Consider the following 12,155-nt stretch of genomic DNA (forward strand, 5'->3'; position numbering starts at 1 on the left):
AATTCATTTTCATAATTAATCTTAGGAAGACCATTAACAAGTTCTTTCTTAGACAATTTTGAGAGTGTATGCATGCTTGCATGACCCAGTCTTCTATGCCACAAATAACTAGAGTTATCAAAAGATACTAGACATATACCATGATTAGTTTCAAAATTACTCCTGTCAAGCAAGTAAACATTATTAGATCTATTAGCAATGAACAATATGTCATTATCTAAGTTATTGATTGTACATAGAGAAGAAGTGAACTTTACCTCAAAACCTTTATCACAAAATTGGCTTACACTTAGCAAGTTATATTTCAAACCTTCAACAAGCGACACATCTTCAATGCAAGATTTAGTTCTAATTGTGCCATTTCCAATTATTTTTCCTTTCCCTTTATCTCCAAATTTTACATGTCCTCCATCTTCCATTGTGATTTTTGAAAACTTGTCCTTTTCACCGGTCATGTGCTTTGAACAACCACTATCTATATACCATTTTTTACTTTCCTTTATCCCTTTGAAACAAACCTAAAATTTAATCATTGAGCTTTAGGTACCCAAGCAACTTTGGGTCCTTGGGGGTTAGTGACCTTAGGTAAGGTTCCCTTTGGCACCCATACCTTCTTTACCTTAAGAAGATCCTTCCTAAGTGCTCAAGAACTAATTATATGACCTCTTTTATTACAATAATAACATGTGATATTGGGCAAAGAGGATGTAGATGCTTTAATGAAATAATTCTTGTATTTGCCATAGTTCATGAAACCATCAAAACCAATTCCATATTTTTCATTTGAAATTCTTTGGTTTCCAAGAAGTACATCTGGAGTTTCTTTTCCTTTTATAAATTTTGCCAAATCATTTGTCAAAGATTCTACTTTAGCTTCAAGAACTTTATTTTTCTTAATGAGCATTTCACAAGTTTCTTTTGAGATTTTCAACTCTAAATCTAGTTCTTTAAACAAAGCAATTTGTCCTTTGTAAAATTCATTTTCTTTATGCACATTGGACATGGCAATATTTTGTGATCTCAATGATTCAATTTCTAAATTCATTTTAGTGTACTTTCTCTTGTAATTTCTATACTCATCATATACTTTAGCAAATGCAAGCTCAAGTTCTTTTACATTAGGAGATTCATAAGAGTTTACCTCATTGTCACTTTCTTCTTCCTTTTGTGAACTCTTGAATTTCTCTTCAAATGCCATCATACAAAGGTGAGCAGTCTCCTTGTCACTTGATTCATCATTTAAAGATTCTTCACTATTGCTCCATTCTACTTTCATAGCTTTCTTGCTCCTATCTTCTTTTCCTTTCTTCTTTTTGAGTAATGGACATTTAGGCTTGATATGTCCAGGTTTGTGACACTCATAACATACAACTTCTTCTTTTGAATCCCTGAAATGTTTATCCTTGGGAGTATACTTTTTTAAGAATTTCTTATATTTGCTTCCTCCCTTCTTGAAAGCTCTTTTAAATTTTCTTGCAAGCATAGCCATTTCATCATCATCATCACTCAAAGCACTTGAGTTGTCACTTGAGTCAACTTTGAATGCAACTCCTTTCTTCTTATCTCCATCCTTGTTTGACTTGAGAGCAATGTTTTTCTTCTTCTTTTACTCATTTTCAACTTCATCTTTCTTATATACCATCTCATGTGCAATGAGAGATCCAATGAGTTCATCATAAGTGAATGTTTTAAAATCCTTGGTATCTTGGATAACTGTTGTCTTTGCTTCCCAAGATTTTGGAAGTGATCTAAGAATTTTCTTCACAAGTTCGGCTTCCTCAAATTTTTTACCAAGTGCTTTGAGAAGATTTACAAGATCGGTAAACCTTGTACTCATATCCGCAATTGATTCTCCTGGCTTCATTTCGAACAGCTCATAATCTCGGATAAGAAGGTTTGCTTTGGACTCTTTGACGACATCAGTTTCTTCATAAGTGACTTCAAGCTTATCCCAAATTTCCTTAGCAGATTGACATCCTGAAACACGATTGTATTCATTAAGGTCAAGTGAGCAGTGTAAAATATTAATAGCTTTAGCATTTATAGAAATTTTCTTCCAATCATTATCATCATATTCATCTTCATGTTTTGGTACTTTTGTAGTTCCTTGACCATTCTTTTGAGGAACATGTGGACCATTTTTAATAATTCTCCATGCATCAATATCTACAGATTGTATGAAATTTCTTATTCTTACTTTCCAAAATGAATAATTAGTGCCATTGAAGAGTGGTGGTCTAGTAATTGAGTAGCCTTCAGCTAGTGGTGCGAGTATACCAGCAGTATTGCTAGATGAACCAGCCATTATGGATCACTCCAAGGTTGTAACACCCTAAGCAAGAGAGACAAGTTCTGAGACCAATTTGTTGTCCCAAAGTAGTCCGAGAGGGGGGTGAATTGGACTTAAACAATTTTTCGGCCCTTGCTTGTAGCCTAATAAAAAATTGTGGCTTTGTTCAACTAGGTGCTCCTTTATATATAATGAAAGTGATATGTATTTCAATAATATGTCCCTAAATTACAATTCAAGCTTCAATCAATATTTATACCGATTTTTAACATAACATGCATCACAAAATATTCAACTAAATTCTCAACCTACTCAATATATCCTCAATTATATCAACTCAATTTATTCAATCAACATTCAATATCATGTATAAAATTAAATTTCACAAAAGTAAGGAGGTCAAGGTTAGAGAGATCAAACACAATGATTTTTATAGTGGTTCGGCTTAACTAGCCTACATCCACTTTCTCAAAGAACCCTCTTTGAGTCTTCTCTCCACTATTTGCTCTTTTAAAGGCAAAAGACCAAAAACCATTTACAACTTTTCAACACCAAGCTTTTACCAAGGTAGCTTGAACCCTTGACAAGTGCTATCTCAAGCACTTACACTCTCAAGCTTCAATAGGTGCTTGTACAACCTCTCTTAAAGGCAACTTAATGTTTTAACACTCATTCTCACTCAATACAAAAACAACTATAAAGAAGAGATGAGTTGATTTGCCAATGGTAGCTCAAAGACTTTAAAGCTCTTGAATAAAAGCAATAAATGAAAAATCAAAGTTGGAGTTCAAATGTAAGCTTTCATCAAGAGTAAAATGAAGTAAAGAATGTGTATTTATAGTCCCAAATCATTTTAAGCCGTTTGAAATCTTTTTGGAACGTTATACACTCTGCTCTAGGCAAAATAGCCGTTATTTTATCTTTTTGTGCGAAGTTGAGCAACTCTGATCATTTAGCAAACTAATGAAATTTTGGCAACAGTAGTAAACTAGTTAGTAAACTAATGTTTTAGCAAACACATTAGCAAACTAATATTTTAGCAAACAGGTTAGCAAACTAATTTACCAGATGCCTGTTTCAAATTGTAATATTTAAAAATAAATCTGATTTAGACCTTAAAAAAATATATTTTAATAGTAATATCCAAGGTCATGATGAGAGAAAATTTTATAAATAATTAAAAGAAAATTTTAATTTTGAGCTCCATTTTACTAAACTTTTATCTATTCTTTTTACACAAGTTCTAAAACTCAATTTCTAACTCTATGACTTTCATACCTTTACTTTGAGTCTTGGCTTACATAATCTTGTTCTTTCTCATCATGGATTTGTTTCGAGATGCCTTTGAATATTCTTCCTTTTTAGATGCAACTTCAAAGATTCTTTATGAATAAGAGAAAAGATCTACACATCACTTTAAATTTGGGTTAAATCTGTTTGAATTTTGTTATCATTAAAATAAATGCTCATTTTGAGCTACACGGGGTCAACACACTTCTAGGGCCGACCCTAACCCGCTTCCGAGTGCTCAGAGAAGTGATGTTGCAGCTCGGCTCCGGAAGTACAAAACTATCCATGAAAATAAAGAGTTTGCTACTGTGGTTGGTGGATCTTTGACCCTCACTGAAGATCACCAGCGGTTCGAGGTTGAGAATGCTGAGGACCTATTTCTTCAATCAATCAGCCTAAAGGTTGAGTCAATAGCCGCTGATCAAATTGCAAAGGGGAAAGTGCGGCAACTTAACGTGGGCTTAATCGAGGCCCAAAGGGAGAATGTGACTTTGAAGGCCGAACTAGCGAGTGTTGATGCCAAGTTGAAGTCTTCGGAAGGTCTGCTTGCTCATCTTCAAAAGGACCTTGATGATGCAAAGGCAAGCCACTCAGCTGAAATAGTGAGGCTAAATGAGAACTTAAAGTCTCTAGAAGCTAATGCCCACCAACAGGTGGCTACAGCATATGTGGCGGCTCACAATGATCTCCTTCGCGAGCTGAAGAAGCGATATCCGAGTGAGGACTTCACATGGGTGGACGACCTAGAACCCAGGGCGGCGGATGAGGGCAATTGGGAAGGGGGTGTTGGGTTTGTTTTAGCCTACGGGCTCCAATATAAATGATCAGATTGGGGCTAATCCCACCTCTTCATGAACTTTATAAAAATCTTTGTTTGTATTGAAATATGATCTTTTTCTTTTCCGAGCATTTGTTCTTCCAAACTGCTTATTTAGCGAAATTTTTACTGTTCTTGAATATTATGTTTGATAAGTTAGACCAATATCCGATCTGAGCCAATAACTTAAACAATTTGTGGAATGTAAGTATTTGAACAGCGAGCAATGTCCTTTTTCTCTCGAGCTAATAACTTGGTAATTTTTTAGTAGAATTGCGCTTGTCTGTGTGATGGCGAGTTGTAGCCTTTTTATTCGAGCAACTTTACTTTAATTTAATTATTGGTCCTTCTAAAAATAATTTTTATATTTTTATATTTTTATTATATTATAGATAATGTGAAATATTAAAAACACTTATTTCTCATCATATATCTAATAAATTTTTGTAGTATTGATATTATAACTTAACTACACTTTTTATAACATTTTTTTTATATTAAATATTAGCCCTCAAATATGTAGACAATAATGGCATTAGCCCTCTCAAAAAAACATTTTTTTTAACTCCGCCTTGATAGTAATTACTTAATTACTTAATTAAGGCCTTATATAAATACTGGTGTGGTGTTGGACCTTCAAATGCGTTGCCATTCAATTCAAGTTGTAAATAAAATCTTGCTGAGGAGAAGAAAATGGAAGCAACTAGAATGGGATCATCACTCCTGTTGATGTTTTGTTTTAGTGATAGGAATTCTTGCAGGAAATCCACGGCTTCTCTTGGGGATTGCTACAGAACTTGCTTCTTTGAATGTATTGCAGAAAGCCCACCTAGTAAATGTGCTTTGAAGTGTTTAAAGGATTGCATAATTGACCACAGCCTATCAGCTGCCATTTTAGAGCACATAACAAATACCCATTACTCCTTCTGCAAGCTTGGTTGCAGTTTCTCCCTGTGTGAAAATATCAGCTCTAAAGAAAACCCAAGTTTACTCTCTTTTTCTCTCTGCAAGCTTCTGAACATGTACAAATTGACTCTTATTTTATAAAACTAGTTAGTTTCCAAGGCATTTGAATATTCTGAACTTAATGCCTGATAGATAAACCTATCTAATTTGTTGTCTCTATTTAATTTGTATTTTTTAGGTTAAGACAAGGTGGAAAGCTGTGTGGATCTTTGCTCTGGGGCATGCGCCAAAAATTACAGGGCATGATGAGTTGTTAGCACTCTCTAGGTGTTATTTATTATATGCTAATAATACTGATTAATTAATGAATAATAAAGCCTCATGCATTGGTTGCTACAACTATATATACATATATACTTTTGTTCTGATAAATTTTAATTAGCTTGTTTGATCAATTAAACAAGTATTTATATAGTGGATCCTTCCTGGTGTCTGCTAACTTTGTCCTGGTCAGTTGACCCTTCTCTTCTTATCACTTACTAATTCATGAATTTTGAGGTAATAACAGGTAGCAAAACCTTTAAAATTTTGTGATTTTCCTAAAGAAAACAGTATATAATAATGCTAGAACTGTTTAATCACGTTCTGAATGCGATTGCTGCTGGTTGATAATTCGTCAGATTTAGCCCACCGTAAGACCAATATATAGATTTGCAAGCCAGTCTTCAGCCATAATGCTCTCACAAAACACTTACGTTAAAAAAAAATATATATATATATATTTTTTTGACTTGCCAATTTCTCTATATGTAAGAGCTGCTTGATAGCAGTTTCATATTTATTGGATAAAAATTTAGCTAGGAGTACACGCATATTTTATCCACCAACTTGGCAATATATAATGGGGGCCTAGCTAGAGAGAGTTACTACTCATCTTTGGTCATAATATCCTCTCTCCTACTGGTCTTGAAAGAGAATTGAAGGCAATGGAGGAGAGAAGAGCTAGGTTTCTTATGGTGGTTTTTGTGGTGTTGGGCATGGCTGTAGGGCAGTGTACTGCTGCTTCTTTCAGTGACTGCTACAAGGGTTGCTTCCTTCTATGTGTAATTACTCCTGGTAATTCTCTCTGTTCATGTGGTAGTAAGTGCTTGAAAGATTGCATCTTTCCATCTTCCATCACATCTTTAAGTGGCAAAGAACAAACCCATTACTTCTGCAAGTTTGGCTGTGCTTCCTCTTTGTGTACCAATCTCAGCACCAAACAAGACCCTGGTAAATTACTAATTAATCGTCTCTCTCTCTCTCTCTCTCTCTCTCTCTCTCTCTCTCTCTCTCTTCCTGTAGACACAAGTGAAAAAAGGAAAGACTAACGAATCTTGTTTATCTTTCATAATTAATGAGATAATTTACGGAACTTGTGGGTTAATTTTGTTGTTTGTGGTTGTCAGGGGAAAAGAAAGTGGCAAGCTGTGTGGATTCTTGCTCAAGCAGATGCTCCAAGAACTTCTCACCATGAAGATCTTGGGGGTTTGAAGATTTGTGTGTGGTTTACTATGAATGAGTATCATCATAGAAAAATAAATAAAACCCACTATAGATCTTGGATTAATTTGTGTTTGATCTCTCAATCACGTTGCCAAGTTTCATGAAAAATGAAGGATTATATATATCTATGCATGGCAAATACAACGTATTGTAGCAGATTCAGTAGCTGTGTTCTTGGTGCCCTCTTATATTATAACCATAACCTTTTTTTATTTATTTTATTCAAAGGTCACGGCCTCGCATGTTAGAATTAAAATGCTGTCTGTTGTTAGGGAAAAAAAAAACCATTATAATTTGTCTTAATTCATGATGAGCACTCATGGGTGGAGACCACCAACCATCATTGGGATATTTTATTATTTCTTTCAGTATCAATTTACTTTAGATAGCGGAGAGGAGAGGGGGGTCAGATGGCCCGTGAATGGGTTTTTGGGTGACAAAATGATAGCTCACGTGAAGAAAGTCGGCCCCCCTTTTAAACGTATGGTCAATGGTTTTAGATTTTATACAATGGAGTAGCGCTCTTGTCCTTTTACCATTGGAAAATTCTTAGCTGCTTCCCCACTCCTATGAATTAATTAATAATTTTTTTATTATTTATTTTTAATATATTAAAAATTATGTAAAAACTTGAAATCAAATTAAATTTAAATTCATTAATTTTTCATATATTATTATAAAATATAAATAGTAAAATCTTGAATTTGAATTAAAATCAATTAAAAAAAAAAAAACTTAATGATCAAGAGACGTACACTAACGACCTAAAAACACGTACTCCGCGTGAAGCTGCAGAAAACAAGGGATGATTGTTCACCCACAAGCCTTAATCTTCCCTACATCAAGGCACTTTGACTAGAAAGCTCCAACCACATCACACGCAATAGATAATAATAGTAACATAGGTGATGGATGCGTACCAATAATAATCATTAATCATACCATAAGCAATGTTTTACCAGAAGGAACCATTGCCTGCTATGCTTTCTCATCTATAAACTTCTACCTTTACGATTACAGGTACACAAGTATGACTGATAATATCAATCAAACCACACCTGGAAATGTGTAATGCAACTAAAACAACCATAATTCTTAAATGCAACGGAAAACCAATTGAAATTAGTGTCATGCAAAGTATTAGGCTCCATGCAAACAACTTTGCTTACGAGAGACAATAAGGTAAAGCTATGATGCGATAATATCAACATGCAACATATGCAATTTCATATCATATAAATATATATCCCTTATTAGAGGGAACAACTATAAAATTGTCAAACATTCCAAGTCTCTTGAGGTGCAACTTACGCACTCCGAATCTGGGATTTACCCAATGTAAGTAATAACATTCTCCCGAGGACTAGACTGAAGTTAAAAAAACGAAAAGAAAGAACCAAACTCTGTTAAAGACTCTGCTACATAGAGTTCCAAGAATGACTCCAAAAGAAGATTCTTCTTTTTCCACAAAAGGAGACAGCAGCCCAGGGACAAGAATTCTGTGTAATCAATGCAATGTTCCATTCAATCAGAAGCCTTGGGTGAATTCTCTGGAGTCTTCAGATCTGTAGCTGTTTTACCTTTATGTGCTGCAACAGCTGCTCGGAACTCTTCTGCTATGGAGCCGTCCTTGAACTTCAGCGCAAATGTAGAAAGACCATCCTTATTTTCACCAGTACTATTCATGCACGCAAAAGTGACACCACGCTTGTCCATATTTGTGAGCTTCATGTCAGGGTAAAGACTTGCATTCAGAATTAACCTGTAATTACCCCTAGCTCTCATAAGAAGTCTGGCTCTTTCTGTCCCACTAGTAGAGACATTAATCTTGAGTTCCCCTTTTCCACGCTCCTTCCAGGCACCATTAAAAAACTCAAATAACACCGAATCAGCAGAGAAAACTACTCTCTCATTCTCTTCCCCTGTCTCAACTGGAACCTCTTGCATAGATGGAAAACCAGTTCCCTCATTCTTTGAGACGATAGAAGACCCCATTGTGTTGAAGATTGAAGAATTACCATTATTAGAAAGACCAAAACTAAATGAGGGCTGGTCATTTTTCTGCCCAAACAAAGAACCAGTACCAGTGCCAGATGAAGACCCATCTTTAGGAACTGAACCAAAGGTGAATGTAGAAGTGCAAAACCCAGTTCCAGCAAGCCCTGTGAAAGCGTTTTGGCTACTTGAAAGCTGTTGGAATGAACTCAAACGTGTGCTTTCAGAACTTGGATCTAGATTTTCACTACCATTATCCTTCTTCTCTTCACTTTCAGTCTTATCACCTTCTGCTGCTTCTTTATTCTCTGTCTCTTCTCCACCCACTGCTTTTTCATTCCGAGTCTTATCATCTTCTTCTGGCTTTTCATTATCAACCTTGGATTTGGTTGCCTCATTGACTACATTATTATTCTCCTTATCCTCAGTGATCTCCTCCTTTGCAGCAGTTTCAGCCACTGGCTCTTCAATCTTGCTTTCTGACTCCTTACCAGTCTCAATAGAATCAGTTTTCCCATCTTCCGAAACTTTCTCACTAGTAGCGAGTTCTTCAGTTGCTGCTACAGCAGGGGCTGTAGTTGGCTCAGTAGGAGGGACCAGCTGAATCCCAGCAAATGGATTAGATGAAGGGGTTGATGAGGCCTGATTGCGACGAACTTTTACAATTCGTCTACTAGCCAGCACCTCATCACTGGCCCTCTTGAAAGTTCCAGTCTCTTGCTCTGCAAGATCTTCCTCATCATCAAGACCAGGGTTGTCTCTTGAGATCTCCCGTCCAGCAGCTCTCTTCTTTGAAGGTGGAAATGCATGTTCTGTATCACCCATTGATGAACAAACCCAAAAAACTTACTCTTGACTGCTTGTCCCAACAAGATGGAGTAAATGTGATATCTGCATATCAATGGAACTTACATTCTCAAACATATGATTACCAAACTAATACAATACAAACTCATCTTTTGATAACTAACAGTTGTCTGTATAAAGGAAAAAAGAAACATTGGTGAAGAGTGCTGAGAATACATACAAACAATTGTAAACTAAATAAATATCTATAATGTCATCCCCTATAAATTCCATCATAGAAAGAGATTCAACATGGTGTCTCTAGAGAAGTCCTAAGGTAGAAAAGTCCTAAAGTTGTCTTCTTTTTCTAAAGCAAGTGCTAAGAAAAATACTGATTCATTCTGAACATACAAATTGTGACAAAGATCATGGAAAGTAAATACCATGCTTGAACTCCTGAATTTAACCCAATATTCTCGTTTTTCCAAGTCAAGGGATGTAAGCAATGCTCTAAAATTCAAGTCATGAACATCACATGCAACCCATTATGCAAGAGGATAACAGGAAAACTGAGATGATCTCTCAAGAATTTATGCCTAGCAATTTCTTACCATCCCCCCCAAAAAAAAGAACTGAGACGATTCCCAAAAACTGAGTTTATCAACCCACCCCCCCCCCCCCCCCCCCAAAAAAAAAAAAAAAAAAAAAGGAACAAGGTAAAGTAAATAAAATTTTGGCCTTTAATATGTTGTCTGTTTATTACACTTAGCCAAGATTCTAGCACAGCCGAATTCCTGTTTTTCAATTCAAGTCTAGCTGGTAAAAAATGAAAAAGGCAAGATTGACTCAAGGATCAATAACATTAATTAGGCCATTGAACACGGAACACATATGCATTATCTTTCAACCTACGTTGTACTACACCTTCCACAGTATTGTTCAAAAATATAAAAGCCATTAAATCCTCATGTCTTATCCCTCTTCTTCTTTATCTTAACATTAGAAGTGTAAAAATTCATCTATGGCACAGATTTAATTAGTTCATTTGCAACTGGGTTTCCAGAAAATAATTTGAAAACCCTAAAAATGAAAATACTTGTTAAAATCAAATAGTTCATCACCTAGAGCGAGTTTAAAATAAAACGAATGCATATATTTCAAAACCACCTCAATTTTCCTTCCATTTCTTCAACATTTTCCCAGAAACCAAAGAGGGCAAAAGCAAATAAATCCTAATTATCAAAGCTAATGCAGTTTAAAGCAGTGGGAAAGTAAGCATATGAACGGAAACGAACAAATCCACAAAGCCAACGTACCACAAAAGCACGACCCATTAATACGCAAACATTAAGAAAACGAATGAAAGAAAAAAAAAAAAAAAAAAAAAGATATAGAAGCAAAATTGAAGAAATAGATATAAAAAGCATAGAATCAAAGTGGGTTTAGGACTTACAGGGAGCCAAAGACGAGCATAAGCAAAACCCTAGAGGGAGAGAGAGAGAGGGGCAGGAGAGGTCCAAAGAAAAAACCAGTTTTGATCGTATTAATTATTTTAATCTTTAATTTTTGATAGCATATGGTTAGCTATCCAGTGTCAGCTCAAATGGGCAGCTCATAAGGGCACGTGTATACGCTGCGGCGACGACGAATGGATATTTACCTGACCTTGATGTCATGGAGTTTGTGTGAAATTCTGGTTAAATCTTAACACGTGTATGTTTGGGCCTAATGATTGGGGTCTAACAGAGGTGAGCAATCGATTTAAATTGAACCGAATAAAATCGAATTAAATTATAAAAATTGAATCGTCAACGTTAGAAATCGAATCGAATTGAAATTGATGAAAAATCGAATCAAACCGCTTTATTTTGATTCGGTTCAATTTAAACAGATCGGTTTAATTTTTTATTGATTTTTTAATTTAGACTTGATTTTCAAGTTATTTGGTCTAATTTTAACTTTGATTTGAACCTAATAACCATTAATCAATAAAATTAAACAATTAATATATATATAATTAAATATAATTCATAAATTTTTCATAAAAATGAATTAATTCAAAAATCGATTCGGTTCGATTTGACTATATAAATTACTATTCAGTTCGATTTGGTTTAACCGATTTTTTCTCTTTAAAACCGAACCGAACTGAAATAACTGAAATTTTTATAAATTAAAATCAAACCGAACCGATTAAATTTTAAAATCGAATCGATTGAACTAAATTGATTCGATTCAATTCGATTTTTCAATTTGAACCGAATTCTGCTCCACCCTAGTTTGACTTGTATTTAGAGGATTTGTTTTGCTGAACAATTAATAGGCTATTTATCATTGTCTCCAATAATTTGTAGGTGAATTCACTTTGCAAATGATTTTTCAAAAACTCCATATTAAATTTTTTTATTAATTTATATTATCACATTCCATATATATATTTATATTTATATAAATATCTATCCATTTATCCATATTTATCATCTATCTAGAAATTTTATTACTTATATTTAATTTATTATAAATTTA

At 34.7% G+C, this 12,155-nt stretch overlaps 2 protein-coding genes across 2 annotated transcripts; one reads left to right on the plus strand and one right to left on the minus strand.

The window, feature by feature from the left end:
• Window positions 1-6,110: 6,110 nt before the first annotated feature.
• LOC110660376 (thionin-like protein 2) lies at window positions 6,111-7,069 on the plus strand. The gene is made up of 2 exons (XM_021818676.2): window positions 6,111-6,575; window positions 6,752-7,069. Exons 1-2 carry the CDS (start codon window positions 6,290-6,292, stop codon window positions 6,817-6,819), a joined length of 354 nt encoding a protein of 117 aa, XP_021674368.2. The 5' UTR covers window positions 6,111-6,289; the 3' UTR covers window positions 6,820-7,069.
• A 996-nt stretch (window positions 7,070-8,065) lies between these two features.
• LOC110660377 (nuclear pore complex protein NUP50A) lies at window positions 8,066-11,244 on the minus strand. The gene is made up of 2 exons (XM_021818677.2): window positions 11,083-11,244; window positions 8,066-9,734 (listed from the first exon to the last, which is right to left on the minus strand). Exon 2 carries the CDS (start codon window positions 9,666-9,668, stop codon window positions 8,373-8,375), a length of 1,296 nt encoding a protein of 431 aa, XP_021674369.2. The 5' UTR covers window positions 9,669-9,734; window positions 11,083-11,244; the 3' UTR covers window positions 8,066-8,372.
• Between the last annotated feature and the right edge of the window lie 911 nt (window positions 11,245-12,155).

Source organism: Hevea brasiliensis, chromosome 1, assembly GCF_030052815.1.
Source record: "Hevea brasiliensis isolate MT/VB/25A 57/8 chromosome 1, ASM3005281v1, whole genome shotgun sequence".
In the NCBI taxonomy this organism is placed as follows: domain Eukaryota; kingdom Viridiplantae; phylum Streptophyta; class Magnoliopsida; order Malpighiales; family Euphorbiaceae; genus Hevea; species Hevea brasiliensis.